General features: G+C 35.5%; 1 protein-coding gene across 1 annotated transcript; it reads right to left on the bottom strand.

Annotated features, from left to right (window-relative positions):
* Nucleotides 1-7,117: 7,117 nt before the first annotated feature.
* Nucleotides 7,118-10,752, bottom strand: LOC131617455 (peroxidase RIP1-like). Its single transcript, XM_058888741.1, has 3 exons — nt 10,506-10,752; nt 8,593-8,787; nt 7,118-7,982 (listed from the first exon to the last, which is right to left on the bottom strand). The coding sequence occupies exons 1-3, from the start codon at nt 10,707-10,709 to the stop codon at nt 7,422-7,424; spliced, it is 960 nt and encodes a 319-aa protein (XP_058744724.1). The 5' UTR covers nt 10,710-10,752; the 3' UTR covers nt 7,118-7,421.
* Nucleotides 10,753-25,995: the final 15,243 nt, after the last annotated feature.

The raw sequence follows: 25,995 nt of genomic DNA, 5'->3' as shown, positions 1-25,995 counted from the left end.
AAGAATGAAAAAAAGAGAGAAAGTACCTCAGTGATCGACAGCTTTTGAAGTTTTGCGGAAAAAGGAAGATGGTTTGTGGTGAAAGAAAGCAATTCGGAATGGAGATGTCGCATAAGAAAAGGATTGAACTGTGTGTGTATGAGTTAGGGTGTGTTTGGTTCAAATGAAGGGGAGGGGAGGGGAGGGATTTTAATGGAGGGGAGAGAAGGGGAGGGGAGGTGAGGGGATTTTTTTAATCAGATGGGTGTTTGGTTCAAACGAGGGGAGGGGAGGGGAGGGGAAGGGGGGGATTTTAATTAAAAATATGTTTGGTTCAGGAGGGGAGGGGAGGGGAGGGGTTTTACTACTAATTTACATTTTTAACCTTATTATCTTATATAAGTGATACAATATGATATTCAAATGTGAAAAATCTATACATATTTTTTGTTAGTAAAATTTCTAATATTCAGTGACTAAAAAGTTATAATTTACTACATAACGTTACAAAATTGAGTTCACTTAATTCGAATAAAATGTTCAAAAACAAATTAAACTATATGTTGATAACAACTTTGAAATTGTAATGAATTATCTAACACATAAAATACATAAAATAATTTATTATTAGATATAAATGGTTTAAATTTTTTAATAAAAATAAATAAATAAATTAAAATGAAAATTTTAAAATTTGATATAAAAGAAAATATGATAGGATACATAACAAAATTAGAAAAAAAAAACATAAATAAACATAAAAGAGTTATAAAAAAATCAAAAATTTGAAATGATTATGATTTATATTAAGGACAAAAAATTTAAAATAATTTGAAGGTGGAGAATAGTTATAATAAGTTGATATAAGCAATCGAGAAAAATCACACAGAAAAGAACAATAATACAAAAGAATTGAATAATTAAAAAAATATTAAAATTAAACTGAGGATATTACGGTAATTATAATAATTTTTAAAATATTAAAGTTGAGATTCCCTCGCCTCCCCTCTAAATCCCTCCGATTTGGAGGAACGCAAAAAGTGTGTTTTGGAGGGGTTTTGCTCTCCTCCCCTTCCCTCCCCTCCCCTCATAAAATTTGAACCAAACACATTTAATTAAAAAGATTCCCTCCCATCCCCTCCCCTCCCCTCCATCTACCCCGAACCAAACACACCCTTAGGGTTGATGGGGTTTCTCTTGGTTAGCTTTGTTCTAGTTGCCTAGAAATATTAGGTTTGCAAAGAAACTATATTGGATTACTAAAAAATTCAAAGCATTTCAAATTTTTATAAATTCTTCAAAAGGACATTTTTTTAAGAAGGCTTAAATTTGGTTAAAATATTTTTGATGTTTCATCATTTTATTATAAGTTTTGTTAATAGAAATTTAAAAAAACAATCATTAAAAATGAAAAGATACTTGAAATAGATTTTCATCAAAATATTTTTAAAAACATATAATTTTTTTATGGTCAAGTGGCAAAAGTTTAGGTGAATTGGACTCTGGGGATTCACCAGGATCAGGGCAGAGCTTAAAGTTCAGAACGCCAAAAAGAGTTGAAGCTCGGTGATGTAAAGCGAAAGCGGCCCATTATCTTTGCCAAGATTTCTTAGAAACACCAGAGAAATAAGTAAAATCTTCATAATAAACTGAAAACCAAAATTCTTTACGCGCTCCTGGGTCAAAACAAGCTATCAATGTCGGATTCGACTCCACTTGAACCGAAGAATGCCCTCATATAGTTCTAAGCCGAGGACACTTTTGAGGATACTTCTTCATTTGAATTTCTTCCAACTCCGAGGAGAGTCCCAACCTTCCCTCACCATCTTGTTGGGAAGATAATAAGACTTCATCCATCACAATTTCAGCGAGAGATTCCCATACTTCCACTCAAGCAAGATGAGTAATGGCCCACCCAATTACAAGACTAGAAGGCGTTCCAAGGTGTATTTGAAGTCGAAAATCCCCTAGCAGAAGGGGTACTCAGAATTCAAACCACATGAAATTCTTGCTCTTCATGGCATCTTTGGTATGTGGGCTTTCAGAAAAGAGACATTAAAAAAGGTTCAAAAGAATTAAATACAAAAAATAAGGTCCTGTTGCCACACACCAAAAACTATCTTTGTTTCCTCTTTTAATTTAGCATCTGCTAGCCAGCAGATCTGAATGCACTTCTTCGACTAGTTTGTAAAGCACCACTGATAGCCAAACTCCTTAAAAAAACACCAACTAATATTCAAGTATAATTTCTCTAAGGAGAGGTCTCCTTCCTTGTAAGCATATGACTCATGCCATATCAAGTAGTGGCTTTGAGTCCATTACTTATGGAAGATGTCTGAACTAATAGAGGAAGGATCGGGTTCAAAGTGGAAGATCTTCGCATGCACTTCCTCAGTCAGAGAAGTAACTAGGTAAAAACGATCATCAAATTCCTTCGTGTTGTTAGAATAAGCTTCAAAGTAACAGATATGTTGCCTCAAGGAAAGCAAACCAGATCCATTTGCATAATTGGAGTTGTTTTGAACCTTGAAAAGATGGAAGAATAGTGTCACGGCCGACTTACCTCCTTTATACTCGCACCAGTGCTAGAAGACTTTAACGAATGGTTACCTTACTAGATGAAACAATGAAGGGGAAATCAACAAATGATTTAATACATTGACTTCAAATTTGTTAAAGCGAATAAGATAACATGTGACTGAGAAAAAGAATTTGTGAAAAGAGATATCACATCCATCATATCGACTACAGATCCTCTTTTCTTCATCCAGGGGAAACAACCCCAGATCAATCGTGGGACCTACGTCCATCAAAACTTGATCAAAAGACATTTGATAACAAAAGCGGAGACAATCCCTAGCATGCAATGATCCACATAGCCTCATGAGATATCCTTACCAGCCTTCTTAGTCGAAGTTGATACTACCATCATGGTAAAAATATTGTGAACATAACTGATGCACATATAATGAAGTAAGAATGATCGAGTGATCTCTATATTTGAAGCCCTGATGCAGGGGAGCACGAGCAAAAAGAAAGTGTAAACTTTGAGATTAGGAGAAGGATTTGTCCATCCTGAAAAACCAATATCGACGAACAAAATCCTTTGAGTTTAATTCAACGTTAAAAAAAGCTCCCGAGGAAGAACGATAAAGGAAACAAAAATACTCTTTTCGTAGATCGGTCTAGAGGTGGGTCGAATAGACTAAACAAAATGAGCGCAGATGATTTAGAGAGAAAATATGAAAATTATACTTTGTATTGAAACTTGATCACGTTAACACTTAATCACTTCATAAATACCAAAGATGGTTTAATGATGATACAGAAAGGTAATCAATTAATTTAGTTGCATACTTCACGAGATGTGCTTATATAGTAATTCAATTTCAAAAAAATTAACCTCAACCGTTTCTCAGAATTTAATCACCACTAAAGCTCTATTAGGCACCAATTCTACCAAAATCTAACTTTACGTAATAAATCGCTACTAATTAAGTAAACGAAAAACTAGGCTAAGAATTGAAAACCTAAGTATGCAATATCCTATGAAAATTAAATGCGAGAGAGAGAGAGGGAGAGAGAGAGAGAGGACATCAGGATTCATAATGCTTCAGCGTTCGTCCTCGCTTTACCTACTGCACTCTTCAATGGTTTCCCATTGGAGCCTGTTTTTTTCCTTTTTATTTTGAAAAATATCGTAAGAGTTCATAGAACCACTTATCTACAATAATGCTGAGAAAAGTAAATATTTTATCTGGGTTTTGACTTGTATATATCATAATGTCAAACTCTTACGCATAATCTTTACTGAATTCACGATTCTTGATCTTCCAGTATCACCAATCTTCCCCAAGACTTTGTGTGTAGAAATCACCCCATGATCTTATTGATTCTTTGAATGATGAGCTGTTTGAAGATTTGAGAAGAACTCCACCTTATCTGTAGCCTTCCAAATAATAAATGACAACAATCTCAATCTTGCAAGCTACCTGAAAATCTAAAACAAATCTTCAAGAATGATTAGTTTCAGACGTCTCACTCAATCAATTAAAAATCTCTCATTATAAAGATTTTGAAATCAAACTAGAGGTTGAAGATGAAAGAAATTTGTTGCAAGGGTTTTTGAACTTTTCAAAAGTGAGAGGGTGTTAGTTTCATAGAAAATCACAATGTTGATTATGAACTTCACACATGAAAAATGATGACAAAAAGGATTTTATATATATGTTATTGAGATTAAGTACAAAAATGGATGGAAAAAGTTAGTTAGATTTGAATCAATAACATTTCATGATTAGAGTAAAACGAGCAAGTGAAGTGGAATGAGAAAGAAAAAAGATTTTGACCCATTTTTCATTTGATTTAAATCAAGAGAAAAGTATGATTCAAATCAAAGACCCCATGATTCAAATCAAGTGTTAATTCTTATTTGAATCAATTCAAATAGAGACAAAATGGAAATGTGAAAAAGTATAATTCGAATAAAATCAAGCAGAGGTGATGCATAAGTGCTAGATTCGATTAAAGTGTAAATTTTGATTCGAGTCAAGGTGTTTGATGTAATTGCAAGCCTCTCAGTCATACTTGGTTTTGATGAAGACAATGTGGATATCAACTTTCATAAAGGATGTTAAAAAAGAATATCAAGTTTTGAAGAATTGTGAAGTATTATATCAAGCTAAAGCGTCAAAGGTATAAATAATTCTCATTTTGATATATAAATGTTCACAAATATATTCCACATGCATCGCATAATATACTACAAAATTTCATGTCATTTTAATCCTTTGAAACCTCTTTCATAAGTTAAAACCTAAGAAAAGTTTTCAGGAACCAGTTCCTCCCTTTATGGGAACCGGGTTCCAGCTTACAGCATTTCTTCAATTCTGTGGTTTACTACTAGAAACCAGGTTGTCCCTAGCTGGGAACTGGTTCCCATGTTCAAAATTTCAAATTTTCTGCTGTAACGTTCAGCAGGAACCGGGTTATCCCAGACAGGAACCGGTTCCTACTGAACCAGTGTGTTTTTCCATTGCATGTTTTCACCCATACGAAATTATATTCTTTCCACTTAATCATTGCATTGCTTCATGGAAAAATGACCTTTCAAAAGGGTGTTTAACACACTATATATTCTACATCTTTCATATTCATTATTCACCTTCTTCATTAACAATTCATAAGCATAAAATCTCTTCATCTTTCAATATCTTCAAGTGTTCATACCAACCAGAATTTTTAGTGAAACTTATCATACACATTTTCATTGAGAAATCATTCTAAGTTTCATACATTCATTGTGAACACTAGTGTTCATACTTATATACCTATTGAGAATTGTTTACTTGAAGAAGAAGATCAATCCAAGATTGATATTGCTCTACATATTTCATCTTAAACTCTTGTATAAATTTAAAAGAATATTTTTCCTTACTATCCATGATTGTTGGAAGTAAGTGTTGTGTTTGAAGAGGATTGTTCTTCATTCACATTAGTGTTGCTTGATCTTAAAGGTGTTAAGAACATTTGATCACCCTATAGGTTAGATAGTAAGCATAGGCTTGTACAATCATTCTAACTATAGTGAAATCTCTTTCGTGTTTGAAAGGGGACTGGAGTACTCTCGGATTGTGAGGGGAACCAGTATATATCGTTGTGTTCTTTACCTTTCCGCATTTTATCGCTTTCATCACCATTACCAAGAAAAAGATAAGAACCATCCAAAACCTTCAAACACTTAACCAAAAATTTAGTAAAAGCATTCTCATTAAACTGATTAATTTTTGAAAACCTAATTCACTCCCCCTCTTAGGCATATCTGATACTTACATTTGAAAATATTTGGTTCTCCTCGGTTCAATTTAATTCGAGTCAGGATATGTGCTTGATTCAAATCAAACACATAAAATCTCAATTTTTCATAATTTTTAAAATACTGAGATTTTTATTTCCACCTAACATGAACAAATAACACATATGGTTCTTATTCTAGTGAATCATGAAATTGGCTAAAATCATCATGATCAAGCTCAAATATAACCATTGATTTATGCATGCTAAAAAAATGAATCGACTCAAGTGATTCAAAGATGTGCAATCAAGGTGGAGGCTCAATAAACGGAAAAAAACGAAAGCGATAGGACAAACAACAAAATAACCGTAATGGGGGTGCTCCCCCTGAATGTGCTAGGGACATGCAACTGTCTCCCCCTGGAGAAAAAGGCAAAGTAACACTTCAAAAATCCTTTATACACTATTCAGGCATCGAGGACTGTACGATTTACTCTGCACTACCAACAATTGAGATCTTTTCCGAAACGGTTCGAAAGCACTCAAGTACTCTAAAAGAAGGAGAAACATTGTTACTATCTAAGGAATAAAGGCATGTCAGATACTCCCACAGTTACGTTATTACTTTGAAGAGAGGCATTTTATGCACTCATTTCCAAGAACAGCAATGTCCCTTCTAGGACTTCGATGTCCACAGATCATGTGGCCGGATAATAATGCATGCCACAGATTACCACACGAGGAATAGGTACATATTTTTCTTGTGTATCGCAGAATATCTCCCTCGAGAATGTCATGCTAATTTCCCAAATCAATCTAATGACAAAACGTATCTCACGTTGTTCGATCCACACGCATAAATTTATCAGTCATTCCCCTTATTTAAAGAGGAAAATGTTCCACATAACAAATATTTAATTCTTTTTCATTCAAACTTCACTCGTCATTCTCTTACTGATTCGAGTGTTGGAGTACAAACCTTGCAACTTAGTCTATTTTTTATTGTATCAAAAGCCGCGAACCACTATAATATTATGTGAATCCACTCTTTTTGATCACCCTAATTTTAGTACGGACAAGAAGTATATGCTTTAAAATTGATGGGCGGGTAACTCAAAATGATACATGCTAGTTGAGTTAATTAAGTGAGTGTAAATTATTTGTTTATGATTCAATCATAACGACAATATTTATTTATTTATTAGTATAAATAAGTTATTGACATTTATAAAATAACAATTTAAGAAACAAGTACATGCTTTAAAATTAAATATTGTAATTTTCTCAGATAAATTTAAATTATATCATTAAGTGTTGATCATTGCATCCAAAAGCCATATATGACACAAATTAATACTTTCACATAAGACCTCAACATATTTTTATTAACAAACTTCCAAACTTTTACACATAACAAGTCCATATCATTTGAACCAAGAAATTAAATACAAAGTCACTCCAACATTTGCATCACATAACTCTTATTTTTGAAATCAAAACATTGTCTCCATATTTAAATATAAGCAAAAGAAAGTAGATGTATTTATACATGTACCATTTTGTTTATATTTAAAATCAAAGACAATATTTCTTAACAGAAAATATAATACAAATTCTTCAAACGACATAGATCAAATTAAAACACAAATTCATCTAACCCTTCTGCAATTGATTCGGATTTCACCTTGTGTCCCGGTAAGAGGCTTCATATTTCCCATCTTGATCATAGAACTCTTAAAATCTCTAGCAAAAGCCAAAGGACTTTGACTATATAGCTGCACCAATTTGTCACTTTCTCTACCTTTTCCTTCAAACAATTGTTGATCAGAATGAAGAAGACCCTTTTTGTATATCAAATCTCGATAATATGTTGTGTCAACTCTTGTAGGAGTAGAATCTAGTGGTGCTAAATTGGCATCTCCACCTTTTCTAGGACATGTCTTTCTTAAAGATGCTGCGAAACTTGGATCGATGTTTGTTTCATTGTAGATTCGGTTTCTAAATGTGTTGCACTTTGCAAATCCAATGGTGTGGCCACCAGAAAGTGCTACAAGGTCTTTTAGGTCTAGTCCATGTGATTTGAAATTGGAAATAAGCTGGGAGAAGCTTAATGTTGGAGGAGGGAGATTTGTGTTTGCAGCTGATTTGCTTGCTGTTCTTGCATCTCTTCTTCCCAATAACACATTGTAGAAAAGTTGTGGACCTCCCAACTGTTAAGAGTGGCACAGTTTCACATTATGTAACTTTTCAATATCTTGTATGTGGAAATTACACTCACCTCCTCTCTACTTTAGATTAAAGACATATCTTTGATCTTTGAAACATGTTTGCATTGATTTTAAATTGTAGTCCGCAACTGCAATTTTTGCCATAGTATTACTAATGCAGTAGCGTTGTAGACATCTGACCACAATTGACATGTGATTTTATATTATATGTGCGACATCATCAAGCACCACATCAAATAAAATCGGCTAAGTTTTGATTAATTATTTTCACTTAATATTAAAATTTTATAACCCTAAATACTATTTTTCATTATATAAAATGATAAATTTCAATTTTATCTAGTTTTCAACTATGTATTTCATGTGTCTTTTAATCAGCATTCATGCATCCCAACAAGCACAATTACCACAATCCTAACACCCGCAACTATTACCGTCTTTACGACCGTATCCACAATATAAAACCATGTCATAATGCAGACGAGATTGATGCATGTAGTTATATTCGATTACTTAAATTTTCAAATGATAACTTGCTAGATATTAATTGTGAGAATTATGAAAATGAAAAATTAATTAGTGTAGCACTTACTATGGCCACAGAATCTCGAGCAGCAATGGCTAAAATATCAGCACATGAAACCACAGAACGTTTACAAGCTTTATCAACAGCTGTTTTGATTTCATCAACCACTGTAAATCCTCTGATTGAATTAATATTTGGAAGAGCTGTCTTCTCCCCTGTGAAGTTCTTAGTGTCATCTAGTAGAACTGATCCATCACAGCCCTGAAGTATCAGTCATTGATATTAATTCAATTATTCAATAAATTAATAATACTCTAAAAAAGTGTGACATATTCATATATATTATCTTTATATTTAAATATTAATGTGTCTTTGAAATAATTTTTATGATTTGAAAAAGGTTCTTACTTTGACTAACATTTTGCAGCTCACATGATACCAAATAAAATAAGAGCTACTGTTGTCCAGTCAAACATTGAACTTAAGAAATTTTTTAATTTAGATGAAGTTGAAATTAAAATAATAATTGAAGCTAACAAACAATAATTAGGTGGAGTGGCAATTTGTTTAGAAATTTAAATTTCATATTTTGACATTATTTCTATCCAAAAGAGATATTAAATTTCTGTCCGTTTGTGCCCACTGCCCAGCATATAAAATAATTATGATTTCATTATTGCTAGCAAATTGATATAATATGTGCATGATAAGTTAGAAAGTAGCAATATTAGAATAAAGGATATTGGTGCAAAGCTCCCAAATGGCTCACTATATTAAATTTTTTTGGTGTAAGATTACCCGACAAAAAGAGAGACTATAAATCAATTCAAATTATGAAAGATATAATAAAGGGTCCTTGCTAAACTCATAAAATATTCAAATTATGAAAGATATAATAAAGGGTCCTTGCTAAACTCATAAAATATACAATAAAATGTACAATTATAATTTGTACGTGCCAAATGGTTCACTATATTTCATTTTATCAATAGTTAATATGGTGCTGTAAGAATTAAACTAATTATAGAAAGAGCTCTTGGATTTTTTTTTTTCTCACTTGAATCTGTCTTTTTTGTCATGCTACTTTATCTGCAATTTTTTTTTATTTAGACAAAGTGGTAATAATTACTAAAAATTTATATTCACAATTGTAAGTTTGGTATTGTATTGGCACCCTATTTAAAAATAGGGTTAAATACGTTTTTAATTCCTATAAATATGCGACCTGCATTTTTTGTTCCTATAAAATTTTCCTTCAATATATGGTCTTTCTAAAATTTGTATGTATGCAATTTCAGTCCCTATTATTTTCTAAAATTTTAAGAACTGTTTAAGTACCCTTTAATTTTTAAATTTTTGAATAATTTTTTTATATATGTTTAGAATACTGTAAAGTATTTATTTACCAAGTTTTAGAATTTTTTAAAACAAGAAAAATTAAATATGAATTTTTCAAATTTCAAAAAATAATGATAAAAGTAATGAAAATCTCAACTTAGAAATTAAATTTTGAGTTTCTTTTTTTTCTATAAACTTTTTAAAACATTAAGAACATGTCTGCAAAATAATCATTTTAAAATACGCATTGGTTTGACTGTAGGGACTGAAACTAGGTGCATAATAATTTTATAAGGATCATTCATTGAAGGAAAATTTTATAGGGACTAAAAATGCAGGATCGCATATTTATTGGGGCTAAAAACGTATTTAACCCTTAAAAATATTATCATTTTGGCAATTGAGCTAAGATTTGCTGACAAATCATGAGAATTTGCACTAATTTTAATCACTCGTTTGTGTGATAGCATGCAGTGAAGAGTATTTCAGGGCGATGATGCGAGTTAGACTGTCCAAAAATTGGAGATGATCTAGATCCATGCATGCATGAAGATCATGGCATCTTCTTTAATGGAGCAAAATTTAAGAACATTTTAAGTATAAGTACTCATTGAGAATGTTTAATTAATATTGTAACTTACATTAACGAAGCAATCATGGAAATGCAGGCGTAGGAGTGAAGCTCCAATGCGTTTTTCCCTAAGAATTGCTTGCTTAACAACTGATTTTATGACTGGTAATGCCTGAGGGCAAACTTTATCATAAAAATGAGGAGTGAGCAAAGCATTGGAAGTGATCAATAATGAAACCAAAGTCACAAAAACGAATATTTGACTAGAACTCATTATTATGTGTCTTTTGGCTAAGATATGGATGTCTTAACTTAGTCTAAGAGATGATTTATATAGAGATAATACAAGGATCATTGGTTTAATTTATGTAATTATTAACATTATAATATTTTGATTTTTGGATCATTACATACCAACTATTTGTGCACTGTACCATTGACTAATTATAAGATTCGTTTCAAGAGGAGATTAATATAAGTTAGTATTGTCTAAAATGGAAAATGAAAAGCCACATGTTGAAACCTGTGCTAATTTATTTTTTAATATAGGTTAAAATTAGTATTATTCATAATTATTTGTATGATGTTGAAAGTGAAGATGAAATCATCAAATTTTTTATCACTCAATCCCTTAACTTTCTTAATGCATATTTAAAAAAAAAAATTAACTAAAATTCAACTAATATTGATTTCTATTTTGTGGTTTATATCAACAAAATTTTAGCTTAATTTAAAAATAAAATAAAATAAATGTTCAGTATGTTTTGGTTACTCGCTCAATCTCAAATTAAGTAATCTATTATTCAAAAGTTTCTTTGATTTGGGTGGGCCTCCTAAATCAAAACATGGTAGGCTCAGGAAAATTATTAAAACCCAAGACTAGTTACACTCTGACTTCACAAGAAGCTAAAGCAGTTTGTAGATGGTTAAAAGAATTGAGAATGCCCGACGGATATTCTTCAAACTTAGCAAGGTGTGCCGACGCTAACACTGGGAAGTTGCATGGCATGAAAAGTCATGATTGCCACATATTTATGGAACAATTGCTGCCAATTGCGTTTGGTTCTCTACCAAAACATGTGCTTAATCCACTGACTGAAATTAGTCAATTTTTTAAAGATATTTGTGCCTCAACTTTAAGAGTGGATGATATCATTAAGTTGGACCAAAATATTCCAATCATTCTCTGTAAGTTGGAACAAATATTTCCTCCTGGATTTTTTGACTCCATGGAACATCTACCTATGCATCTTGCATACGAAGCTTATCTTGGAGGACCTGTTCATTATAGGTGGATGTATCCATTTGAAAGGTTTATGGGTGATTCTAAGAGATCCGTGAAAAATAAAGCTAGAGTTGAAGGATCCATATGTTCACATTACTTGCATCGGGAGACATCACATTTTTGCAGTCACTATTTCAACAACTTGATGTTAACCCCAAGAATCAAAAGGAATCCCGTAAATGTTAACGAAAGAAGCCAATTCACCTTATCAGTCTTTGGGCTTCCAGGTCGTCCATCTGGAAAGAAAGGTGTTCATTGGTTGACCCAACAAAAAATGCAATCCGCACATGTTCATGTGTTGATCAACTGCGTCGAAGTTAAACCGTATCTTGAGTAAGTATACCCAACTATTATTTTATCTATAGTGTGTAAATATTATTACCTTGAAACTTATAGTGTGTTTTTTTATAGGGAATTTAACAACGTCTATTTTCAAAGCACCGGTGTACAATCAACATCCGGTGTCATTCATGCACAATTTCCAGCATGGTTCAAGGATAGATTGTCATGCATTGTTACACCAACTCCAGAAATACTCCATTTGAGAAATTTGTGTGAAGGCCCTATTCTAAGCGCAAACGAATGGCACACATACTTCGTGAACGGATATAAATTTCACACTGAGACTTGGACTGAAGGGAAAAAACAAAAAAACAGTGGTGTATTCGTAAAAGGAGTTACAGATGGGGGTGAAGATGATTTCTATGGCTTTGTTAAACATATCTACGAGTTGGTATACAATTACTTGGACTCGGAGAATAAAGTTGTCTTGTTTTACTGTGAATGGTATGGTCCAACTAGAGGCACAAAAATAGACACGACATATGGTACTGTTGAGATTCAAATGGAGCGAAGGTACAAAGAGTACGACCCTTTCATAATGTCACATCTTGTTAGGCAAGTTTATTATGTTCCTTATCCTACATTTGTGCCACGTAAGCGAGGGTTGTGTGTTGTTATAAAAACAAAACCAATAGGCCATATTGAAACTGACGATCTAGTGGAAGATTTTGCTTACCAAGTTGATGAAGTTGGACCAATTAATGATGTCATTGCAGTTGAGCAAATTACCAATTTGTCTGATATAACAAATGAGGGGTATGAAGTTGATGCTTCTATATTGTTGGTTGAAGATAATGTGAATGAAGAGCACGAAGGCGTTGGGTTTGAGGATAGTATCACATCAAATGATGATAATGATATGTATGAAGAGCATGTAGATTTAGAATAATAAATGTATTTATAAGAGAATGTGTTTTTTGTAATTTTACTTAATGAACCATCTATTGAATGTGTTAATGAATGTATATGAGAAACATATTTGAATATATTTGTGTGAATGTATATATTTTATTAATTGTCTATTCTCAATAAATAGGTAAAATGTCATCCCGATCTGAGAAGGGTAAGGGTCAGAAGACCCGACGCCCAAGGATAGTAGTATGCCAGTCTCCTCAGACAGCAGTGTGTCCCCCCCACAGAGTCAGTTAGATCACATGTCCATGGCCAGTACCCAACCTCTTACGACATTACTCTCCTCTAAGGGGAGGCCTAGGTCTGGGTCACCATCTTTTATTCGCCCACCTGTGGACCTTAGTTATCCGTTTCAGCAGACTGTAGGACCTAGTTTTTCATCATACCAGCAGACTGCATGATCTAGCTTTCCACCTAACACACAGGTGCCCCCGGGATTCCAGCAGACTGGAGGATCTAGCTTTCCACCTAACACACAGGTGCCCCCAGGATTCCAGCAGACTGGAGGATCCCGCACTCCATATTCCACACAGGTGCCCTTATGCTTCCAGCAGACACAGGTGCCCCACGCTTCCAGCAGATAGGGGGATCCCACACCCCGCATCCCACTCATATACCTGCACGTGAGGATGATCATGTGGAGTCGGGTGGGAATGATACATGCGCAGGATGGAGATGATGTTCAGTCTGATGGTGACGATGTTCAGGGGGAAGATGATCCGAGGGAGATTCATATCATTGACGGTAGATATTATATTTGGCCCGCTGGAAATTCGTAAGTATCTTATATATTAAGTTTTTATTAAGTTTACATTTCCTTTTTTTTAATATAAATTTATATTTAATGCATGCTAATTAACATAATTGTTGTTTAGGTTTGGGTCGAGTCGGACTGCATCCAGGTGTGTGTACTATGTGATTCAGCAAATGTATAAAGAAGCTTGGACGAGTTTTGGAGATGTTTCAAATAAAGATGCTTGGTTTAATTGTTTTAGGGTATAATTAATATATTTTTTTGAGTCATTGTTTTTTTAAATTTTTTTACTATAGTTTTCTAACAGTTTATTTTAATGTATTCAGGAAAAGCGTACTTGGGATCCAATGAGTGAGAAAGTTATTAAAAAAAAATTATTTCAGCAGAACATCAAAAAGACTTTCTGACACGTTGCGAAATATTAGAAAGCGTTAGGAACGTGATGGTAGTCGTCCTGGGTGGTTGGGCCAAGAAGTTCTTGAGAAACTTCTTGCATATTGGAATACAGAGGAATTTAAAGCTAAATCTGAAAATGCAAAAAAATGAGGGCATCTGAAAAAGGAGGTCACCTTAATGCAGTTGGAATTATAAGCACTTACGAACATTCTCGACGCATGGTAATTATTGCCACTTTTTAAAGTTATGTTTTGATTAATTATTTGTTTTTAATTAAAGTTAATTTTATTATTTAGGCTAAGAGGTTGGGGAGACAACCACTCATGGTCGAGTTGGTTAAAGAAACTAGGACAAAAAAATCGGGTGATTTTGTTGACGAGCGTACTCGAAAAGCTTTGGTAAGTTATTCAATGTTTATTATTATTTTTTTATATTTAATGGCAATTTTGTGATGTTATTTTCACGTGGCAACTAAAAAGTTCTGGCGTGATTTTCATGTGGCAACTCTGATGTTGTGTCATGTAAATCACGTGGCAACTAATTTTCAATTTATTATTTAACATAATTTAATTTAAGTTATATATACATAATTTTTATTCTATTTTATGTGTAGGAGGATTATCAAACAATGCTTGTACAATTTTTGGTCGCTAATCCCAAATATTCTCCTAGAGAAGGAGAGCCGCTTCATCCAGGTGTTGATTTTTATATTTGGAATGAAGTCATTGGCGGAAAAGGGCCTAATGGATGTTTTTTTGGTGGTGGAAATTTGGCGGGAAGTTTGAGAAGTGGAGATAGAAATTTATTTCAAAGAGTTAGAGATGGGGAAGGATCGTCACGTCCAACACAATTGACACCGCAAGTAATGGAAACAATAAGACAGTTGGCCCTAACTGAGGCGAGACGCGAGTTAGCGCAACGTGAGGCGGAGCTAAAGGCCCTAATGGATGAACGTGAGGCGGCGCTAAAAGCACAAGTGGAGGGGCAAGAACGGCAAATAGAGGCAATGGCGAAGATGCAAGCAGAGATGCAACAACAAATGCGGTTATTTATGCAGTCTCAACAAAGTGGTGGTCAACCGTCTGGAGGAAACGTGGGAGTGGCTGACACTGAGCGAGAGAATGATGATGATTTCAACCTTGATAATTATCCCGATCCAGATGATTTTTTAGGATGAATTTTATTTTTATTTTAATTTGAAATTGTTTGGGATAACAAAATTTTAGTTATTATATTTTAGCATTTTGGTTATTATATTATAAATTTAATATATTTTAGTAGTTTAATATATTTTTGTATTTAGTTTATTATTATTAATTTAACTAAATAAATATTTTTATTAATATTTATTAATTTCCAACAAATAATATTAATAATAAAACTTTTTTTATAATAATAATCAGATTTTTTTTAAAAAAAATTTTAACGTTTGTGGCGTGTTTTACATGTCACTGATTTGTGAAATGTAAAGCACGTCGCAACTTTCAAAATTAAATTTCAAAATTAGCGACGTGATAGCCACATCGGAAATTTGTGTCATGTTAATCACGCCACAACTATTCTCCGTGTCCTGTGCCATGCAGCTTTTTGCAGTCCTTGTCTGTCCCAACTGCAGATGGAGACTTGGTTATTGTGCAACACTAGCGACGTGTTTTCCATGTCACAAAGTTGTGACGTGATAAACACAACACAATAAAGTTCCCACGCACTCTCAGGCGACGTATATGACCATGTCGCTAATTTTATGCTCTAACGTGATTTTCCATGTTGTGTCATGGAATTCACGTCGCTATAGACGTGATTTTTTGTAGTGCGGGTTACGCCTGAGAAAAATATTAAACACGACCCAAGTTCGAGGGGAGGTGCATAAAAGAATAGTGGAACCAGTCTATACACATTGGAAGGCATTGAAAAGAATCCTTCGATACATCCAAGAAACTGTGTCACTTGGAATGTTTTATTCAAGAGCAGAAGATTACAAGTTGAATGGTTATTCCGACAACGATTGTGCGGTGATATAGATGATCGAAAGAGTACGTCAAGATATGTGCTCTTTATGGGAAATACCGCTTTTACATGGATTTCAAAGAAACAGCCGATTGTAACACTCTCGACATGTGAAGCTGAATACATAACAGTATCTTGGTGCGTTTGTCATGCAATATGGCTTATAAGATTGTTGAGCAAAATGGAGCTAAAACAGGAAGGTGCAACAGTAATACAAGTGGATTACAAATGAGCAATTGAGTTAGCAAAGAATCCAGTGAATCATGAAAGAAGCAAACACGTCGACGTTTGCTTCTACTTCATTTGAGAACATGTGAAGGAAGGAAGTGTCGAATTGAGGCATGTAGCAAGCAAGGATCAAGCAGCAGATATTTTCACAAAACCATTATCGAATTTTTTTTTACAGAGGCAAGAAATTGATAGGCATGATGGATAGAAGAAACATTTAAGTTTACAGGGGAATTTTGTTGAATAAACTTTAATATTATATTAAGTGGGTTTTTATTAATAAGTTAGTGGAAAAATAAAGAGTCTCTTGTTGTTGAAAGACCAAGAGATAGTGGCCTATTAATAGTATCAATTTGCTTTAAATTCTTAGTATAGTAGAAGTCTCTTAGGTCTATATAAAGACTTGATTGTATTCTCATTTTCAACAAGAAAGTAAAATGTGCAGTTTTAAAGTAAGATCTCCACCAGTTGAAGTATAGGAAAAAGTATCCAAAATATTATAATTACAGTAGTCAGTTTTTACATGTACACCCACACAAAATCTATGCATGTATTGTTTTCAAACCGATCAAGTTTAAAACAATTTACATTGCAAAAAAGGTTACTTTTTTAAGTAAAAGAGCCAAGTTTTAATAGATATATCTACAAACAATAAACATTCATAATAACCAAACTAACTAAAACAAAGATTAAAAGTGTCTAAATCAGAAAGAATTAGAACAATTTCAATAATTTATTCTGAGAGAAAAAACCACTTTCAATAATTTATTCTGATTCATGATGAGTAACTTATAACAAATAACATTACCAGTGTGTTCTCACATCAATGTAGAAGATCTTTTCAAACCTTTCAATTGTTACAAAACGAAAAGTTGTGTCTAAATACGTTAAGGGTGAGATTTTTAACTACAACTATAAGAGAAGTTTCAGTCAGATTAAAATGGTAACTCACATAACAATTTCATCAGATTCTTCCAGGTAGAGAATATGTAACCTGAAACATAAAGCATATTTGTAACACCCATATATAATTACATGCATCAAATCATATAAATATACATGAATCCAAGTATTTGGTACTGAAATACCAATAAGTTCCTAGTCAACACATTATACATATTAATGCCCTAATACAAAATTTCTACACAATGGCATAATACATATAAGATGTTCAAAATAAAATACTAAGAACTAGATCAACAATGATCACAAAATGTAATCCACAACGGAAGCTTCGCCATACCAAAAGAACATAAGGAATAAGGGATCAATGCTTTCTCCTTACCCTTCGCGGAACCTGTAGTACCTGAAATCAATATATAATGGGGTGAGATATAAAATCTCAGTGAGTTCCCTATCCTATGGATCCTCTCGGCTTTACAAGGTTCTAACCTATAAGTCTCAAGTCATAAAAGGAACTAGACCTTGAGCTCTCATACTAACATTATATGGAATCATACATAGAGTTCAACAACTCGACACAAGATTATTAATCGGAAACCAATACCAAGGCATCCCCATATTCCCGTCCCCTTCTACGTCTAGGAGGTGGCACGAGTCATGAATCCTTTGGAAAAATCTTGACATACGAAATGGATTCGGACTCATGAGCCTTTCCCCATGAATCGTCACTTCACATGGCCCGTACACCATCACAAGTCTCTACCCGTAGGTTCCATTCGTACACAAAAGCGGGAATCAAACCTGCCAAGATTATGTGCCCTTCCGCACGGTGAATGCCTGTTAGCATTCAAAGGAAAAATAAAGAATAAAGAAAATACTACGGTTCCGATTAATACATCAACAATGGTGATCGCTTCCGCAAACCACTAGGCCTGTTAGCCTTTCATACTTTGGTGACCGCTCACGCAAATCACTAGGCCTGTTAGCCTTTCCTCATAAGATTCCAAACACGTATGTTCCATATAATGTCTCATCCTAGGTTTTCTTTGTTAAGCTACATAACCTAACAATCCTAGTTTTCCTCACTTATCCTTTATTCACATAACAATGAAGTTATTCAACCCTCTTGATATAAACATATATAACAAGGTACTAATCCACCTGCAATAGAACTCAATAACAATTATAGAGTACACAAGCATCATACCAAAAGCATAACGTTCTCAAGAATTCGAACGAAAACCAACCCAAGAAATCAAGAAATTCCCGACTCTCGATTAAATAATTCTCCTTTGTTCCCAAAACCTACACTACTAGAAAGTACACGCTTCTAGCTTCCTATCACTTCGAACGGTGATTAAAACAGAGTTATGGTTCAAAAGTTACGATCGAAACAGTTTTATCTCATGAAACTAAAGAATTGGCTAAGTAACCTTCAGTTCGCGCCGCGCAACAGCTAGGTCGCGCCGCGAACCTCAGGCAGTGGCAAACCTCACAACATTCTCATAGTGTTCGCGTCGCGAACCCTTGTACGCGCCGCGTACTGATGACAGAACCAAGACCCCTAAAAACCTGCATAGCTCGCGCCGCGTAGCCCCGTTCGCGCCGCGAAGCGCGCGAAAAATCAGAATTCCAGATCTGTTTCTTGCTTTTCCCATGGTTTAATCCAATCATCTCCATACTTAAACCTGTTCCAGAACACACTAATGCATAGAAACAACATAACTATAATATCCTTATAGCTTACCACTCCTATCCATGAATATCCAAGATTTAATTCACAAACCTAGGTTTTTCTATAGAAAACCCCCAATTCCAAACTATGATTTTCATCCATAAATCAAAAGTTATAAGTTTCTAACTAGAACCCACCTCGATTACAAGTCGTTGATGATGAAGATGAGATGATTCGGCGGAGAAATGATGAAGATCCAAGCTTTCCTCTTCACAAGCTTTTCTTCCTCTTCTCTTCCTCTTGCTCTTCCTTCTCTCTACTTCTTCTCTCTAACTCTTGTGTTTGAAGAAGAATAATGAAGGAGAAAGCAAAGTGAAGGATATAAGAAAATATCTTAAGTTAGCACTACTAACTCATATGTCCAAAAGTATCTCTAATACACCAATTAATGAAACCTCGGTGTCAGCTAATAACATTAGAGCATTTAATTTGATACGGGGTATTACATCCTCCCCCCCTTAAATAGAAATTCGTCCTCGAATTTAAGAATTACCTGAATAGATGAGGGTAAGCATCCCGCATTACCAATCCAAGTCCCCAAGTAGCATCACCTGGATGTGTTGCATCCCACTGAACCTTAACAAGAGGAATTTCCTTATTTCGTAACACTTTAGTCTCTCTTCCCACGATACGTCTCGGTAAAGGTTCAAAAGTCAAATCTGATTCTAACTCAACTGCATCTGTTAACACTGGCTGAAAGGGATCGGGAATAAACTTCCGAAGTTGAGACACGTGAAAAACATCATGCATTTCCGATAGAGAAGGTGGTAAAGCTAAACGATAAGCTACTTCACCAATCCTTTCTAGAATCTCATACGGTCCCACGTATCTCAGACTTAACCTTCTCGACTTAAACGGTCCCAAAACTCTACCATTACCAACTCCTGATCAACACAACGGTGTTCTGCATTTTCTCTCATACAATACTTCATAAGGTGTCATACCAATACTCGCGTGATAACTAATATTACACGCAATTCAACAAATGGCAAAAGCTCTTTCCAAACTCGACGTAACTTTGGACCTCTATCCGACACTATACCAGAGGGTACACCATGTAACTTCACCGTTTCTGCAATAAATAACCGTGCAAGATGACTTGTCTTGTAAGTAGTCTTCACGGTTAAGAAATGTGCAGATTTCGTCAACCGATCTACAATCACCCAAATAGAATCATATCCACCTTGAGTACGAGGTAAACTAACTGCAATTCCATTGAAATACTATCCCACTTCCATATTGAAATCTCTAGTGGTCGTAACAATCCACATGTTCTTTGATGTTCTATCTTTACTTGTTGGCATACGGTACACTCCGGTACGTACACCGCGACATCTCTTTTCATTCCGGACCACCAATAATCTCTTTTCAAATCTTGATACATTTTTGAAGAACCCGGATGTATAGTGAAAGCACCCTTGTGAGCTTCATCCAAAATCCTTCCTTTCAATAGCGCATCGTCCAGAACACAAATCCTCTGATTAAACATAATCACCCCATCTGTAGTTCGAGTAAATCCTGGTTGAACCAACACCTCTTGTAACTTAGTATCGGACGCTTATGCTCGTTGGATGTCGTTTCTCAAAATAGAATTAACATTCAAGTTTCCCATCAATACTCCATTTTGGGTCCAAACAATTGAAGATTGAGATCTCGAAATTTCTCCAATAATGCACACTCTAACATCATCGATTCGGCCCTCTTTAACACCTTCCGACTCAAAGCATTCGCCACTTTATTTGCTTTGCCTGGATGATACTTCAAGTCAAAAATCATAATCCTTTAAGTATTCCATCCACCGCCTCTGACGCATATTCAACTCCTTCTGATCGAATAGGTACTTTAAACTCTTGTGGTCGCTGAACATTTCAAAATGAACTCCATACAAGTAATGACGTCACACCTCCAGGGTAAAAACAACCGCAGCCAAAACTAAATCATGAGTTGGATAATTCTCCTCGCGGAACTTTAACTGTCGAGATGTGTATGCTACCACCTGGCCCTCCTGCATCAATACACCTCCTAACCCTTTCTTGGAAGCATCGCAAAATACTTCATAGGACTTATTTGGATCAGGAACGATCAAAACAGGAGCAGTCGCTAATCTTTTCTTCAAACTCATGAAGCTTTGTTCACACCCTGAATCCCAATCATAAGGACACTCCTTTCTGGTATTCTAATCATCGGTAGAGCCAATTGAGAAAACCCTTTTATAACCCTTCTGTAGTAGCTGGCTACACCCAAGAAACTTCGGACTTCTGAGGCATCATTCGATCTCTCCCAAATAATTTACCGCTTCAATTTCGACGGATCCCCCGCCACACCTCCTTGAGATATGACATGACCAAGAAATCTTACCTCCGTCATCCAAAACTCACACTTGCTTAACTTACCAAACAATTGATTCTAGCAATACCGACAGAGCAATTCTCAGGTGCTCTTCGTGCTCTTGTGGAGTACGAGAATAAATAAGAATGTCATCAATAAAGACTACTACAAATTGATCTAAGTAAGGCTGGAATATCCGATTCATATAATCCATGGAAACAGCTGGAGCATTCGCAACACCGAAAGGCATCACCAAGAATTCATAATGACCATAACGGGTTCTAAATGCAGTCTTTGGCACATCTGAGCTTTTCACACGGATTTGGTGAAACCTGACCGCAAATCAATCTTCGAGAACACACAGGCTCCTTTCAGTTGATCTAACAGGTCGTTTATCCTTGGTAAAGGGTATTTGTTCTTGATAGTGGCATTATTCAACTGACGGTAATCAATACATAACCTCATCCCACCGTCCTTCTACTTTACTAACAACACCGGAGCTCCCCACGGTGAGACACTAGGTCGCACGAAGTGTTTATCCATCAGCTCCTCCAATTCTCTCAATCCAAGTGGTGCCATCCGATACAAAGAAACGGATATAGGAGTCGTTCTCGGTATCAGGTCAATAGAGAATTCCACTTCCCTTTCCGGAAGGAAGAGAACTGACATCCTCGGGAAAAACATCAGGGAAACCACTAACAGCAATTGTGAAATCTCGAATCGCCACCCGTCTCCTTAGTAAGAACCAACAGAACAAACTCCTCTTTCTCAAACAAGAATTTAATCATGCCTACCGCACCTTCCTGTATAGTAAATAAAACATCTTTCGGAATAACTTCTTCAGATGGAATAATGATCAACTTCTCTTCACACCCAATGAATACTAAAATAGCAGAAGACCTATCCATTCCAAAACAACATCTACTTTCTTAAGTGGTAAACAATTCAGGTCAATCTAGAAGTTTCCTACCACCCACAGATAACACACAATTCTCATACACCAACGGTGTCTCGACCATCTCATCCAAGGCATACATTCGACCAGTACCTCTTCCTTGCGTTTGATTCTTATTCTGAGGTCCAATCCTCACCACATGCCTTCCTTGTCGATAATAAAAACATTTCACCCTTTTTAAGGTTACGCCTTCCAAGGTGATTCTTACCACAACCACGACACACCGGAGGTGCACTAAACCGAGAACCTTACACTTGTTTCCCTTAGAAAACTTGTGACCTAGGCCGAAACTGTTAGCTTGGCCTTCCTTTCTCATTCTGATTCTTCTTCAAATTTTCCTCAGCTTGAACTTTCTTCAAACTGGTCTCAGCCACATAACATTGTCACAACAACTCCGTATAGGTAGTGAACTCCCTCTAGGACACACTATGCGAAAATATCAGCCCCTAAACCAAACAGAAACTGGTCTACCTTCTAACTCTCATCAGGAGCATACCCGGCCTGTCTAGAATAAGCAGCCAGAATTCCAAACTTCTCTGCATAAGTAGCTACCGACATATTCTCCTGCCTTAACTATTGGAACTCCGATTCCTTTTTAGTCCTCAGGGAACTAGGAAAATATTTCTCCATAAAAGTGGTCTTGAAATTAACCCACTCCTTAGGTACTTCTTGAATATTCATCAACGCAGAAGCACTCTTCCACCATCTCATCGCTGGACCTTTTAGCGAATGAGAAGCAACACCACCTTGCCCTCTTCACTACAATGCACGATCTCCAAGATTCCTTCCACATTGGCCACCCACTCGTGTGCCTTAATAGGATCTAATCCGCCATGAAATTCCCGGAGGATTCATGCGAATGAAATCCTTATAAGTCGCACCTGCAGCTTCGGGTACAACCACTGGAACATATGACCGCCATTCCTCTGTTGCATCATCTGCAGCATGAACTGATTCTGCTGCTGTTGCATGAACTGGGGCCACGGAAATTCTCGCCGCCATACGGTTGATTCACTTGTGGGGTTGAGTGTGGGGGTCTACCACGAGTCCTGCGTCCGTCCACCATGTTCCTGGAGGTCATGAAAATGGGATTAAGTTGATCAGGCTTAATACCATAGTCATAACACAACAAAAATCATGGGAACCCAACACATCTTGGACAGAAAGAAACACTTATAATATCTCATGGCTAGGTCGAGGATACGACCTGCTCTGATACCAACTGTAACACCCATATATAATTACATGCATCAAATCATATAAATATACATGAATCCAAGTATTTGGTACTGAAATACCAATAAGTTCCTAGTCAACACATTATACATATTAATGCCCTAATACAAAATTTCTACACAATGGCATAATACATATAAGATGTTCAAAATAAAATACTAAGAACTAGATCAACAATGATCACAAAATGTAATCCACAACGGAAGCTTCGCCATACCAAAAGAACATAAGGAATAAGGGATCAATGCTTTCTCCTTACCCTTCGCGGAACCTGTAGTACCTGAAATCAATATATAATGGGGTGAGATATAAAATCTCAGTGAGTTCCCTATCCTATGGATCCTCTCGGCTTTACAAGGTTCTAACCTATAAGTCTCAAGTCATAAAAGGAACTAGACCTTGAGCTCTCATACTAACATTATATGGAATCATACATAGAGTTCAACAACTCGACACAAGATTATTAATCGGAAACCAATACCAAGGCATCCCCATATTCCCGTCCCCTTCTACGTCTAGGAGGTGGCACGAGTCATGAATCCTTTGGAAAAATCTTGACATACGAAATGGATTCGGACTCATGAGCCTTTCCCCATGAATCGTCACTTCACATGGCCCGTACACCATCACAAGTCTCTACCCGTAGGTTCCATTCGTACACAAAAGCGGGAATCAAACCTGCCAAGATTATGTGCCCTTCCGCACGGTGAATGCCTGTTAGCATTCAAAGGAAAAATAAAGAATAAAGAAAATACTACGGTTCCGATTAATACATCAACAATGGTGATCGCTTCCGCAAACCACTAGGCCTGTTAGCCTTTCATACTTTGGTGACCGCTCACGCAAATCACTAGGCCTGTTAGCCTTTCCTCATAAGATTCCAAACACGTATGTTCCATATAATGTCTCATCCTAGGTTTTCTTTGTTAAGCTACATAACCTAACAATCCTAGTTTTCCTCACTTATCCTTTATTCACATAACAATGAAGTTATTCAACCCTCTTGATATAAACATATATAACAAGGTACTAATCCACCTGCAATAGAACTCAATAACAATTATAGAGTACACAAGCATCATACCAAAAGCATAACGTTCTCAAGAATTCGAACGAAAACCAACCCAAGAAATCAAGAAATTCCCGACTCTCGATTAAATAATTCTCCTTTGTTCCCAAAACCTACACTACTAGAAAGTACACGCTTCTAGCTTCCTATCACTTCGAACGGTGATTAAAACAGAGTTATGGTTCAAAAGTTACGATCGAAACAGTTTTATCTCATGAAACTAAAGAATTGGCTAAGTAACCTTCAGTTCGCGCCGCGCAACAGCTAGGTCGCGCCGCGAACCTCAGGCAGTGGCAAACCTCACAACATTCTCATAGTGTTCGCGTCGCGAACCCTTGTACGCGCCGCGTACTGATGACAGAACCAAGACCCCTAAAAACCTGCATAGCTCGCGCCGCGTAGCCCCGTTCGCGCCGCGAAGCGCGCGAAAAATCAGAATTCCAGATCTGTTTCTTGCTTTTCCCATGGTTTAATCCAATCATCTCCATACTTAAACCTGTTCCAGAACACACTAATGCATAGAAACAACATAACTATAATATCCTTATAGCTTACCACTCCTATCCATGAATATCCAAGATTTAATTCACAAACCTAGGTTTTTCTATAGAAAACCCCCAATTCCAAACTATGATTTTCATCCATAAATCAAAAGTTATAAGTTTCTAACTAGAACCCACCTCGATTACAAGTCGTTGATGATGAAGATGAGATGATTCGGCGGAGAAATGATGAAGATCCAAGCTTTCCTCTTCACAAGCTTTTCTTCCTCTTCTCTTCCTCTTGCTCTTCCTTCTCTCTACTTCTTCTCTCTAACTCTTGTGTTTGAAGAAGAATAATGAAGGAGAAAGCAAAGTGAAGGATATAAGAAAATATCTTAAGTTAGCACTACTAACTCATATGTCCAAAAGTATCTCTAATACACCAATTAATGAAACCTCGGTGTCAGCTAATAACATTAGAGCATTTAATTTGATACGGGGTATTACAATATTAAAATTCATTATTTATGTAAGAATGAAAATAAAATGGTCTTTGAAATGTATTTCAATTTGCGTATCCATGCATGTACTAATTTATGTTTGTGACCATAATGTTTTGCAGTGCTTTCTCTGCTGACATGGAAGAATTAATGTCAACTATACAGATGTTTAGGACGTAAATAGATAGGCAGTCAATTAATGAGGAAGGGAAAAATATTCTAGTATGGGGTATAAATCCATTTATTTATATTGAAGTTGTTAAGAAATTTTGCAATCATACTTAAGTAGTGAGTAATTTGTGGTCTAATGTTAGAACAAAAATTATGTATCATTTTAAGTAGTATTATATGTAATGGTAATGTTGATGTCTAAATGACCAATATGTGCTGAATTGTTCGAGCTTATATATGGATGTTTAGTAAGAAAG

Source organism: Vicia villosa, linkage group LG7 (genome assembly GCF_029867415.1).
Source record: "Vicia villosa cultivar HV-30 ecotype Madison, WI linkage group LG7, Vvil1.0, whole genome shotgun sequence".
Lineage (NCBI taxonomy): Eukaryota > Viridiplantae > Streptophyta > Magnoliopsida > Fabales > Fabaceae > Vicia > Vicia villosa.
This window is presented reverse-complemented; position numbering and strand designations above follow the sequence as displayed.

What these genes read in the sequence shown, in the direction of transcription:
- LOC131617455 (XM_058888741.1), bottom strand. Translation starts at nt 10,709, where the DNA reads ATGAGTTCTAGTCAAATATTCGTTTTTGTGACTTTGGTTTCATTATTG. An exon ending in TCCATGATTGCTTCGTTAAT is followed by an intron (nt 8,788 to 10,505) that starts GTAAGTTACAAT and finishes CTGATACTTCAG; the next exon opens with GGCTGTGATGGATCAGTTCT. An exon ending in CTCGAGATTCTGTGGCCATA is followed by an intron (nt 7,983 to 8,592) that starts GTAAGTGCTACA and finishes CACTCTTAACAG; the next exon opens with TTGGGAGGTCCACAACTTTT.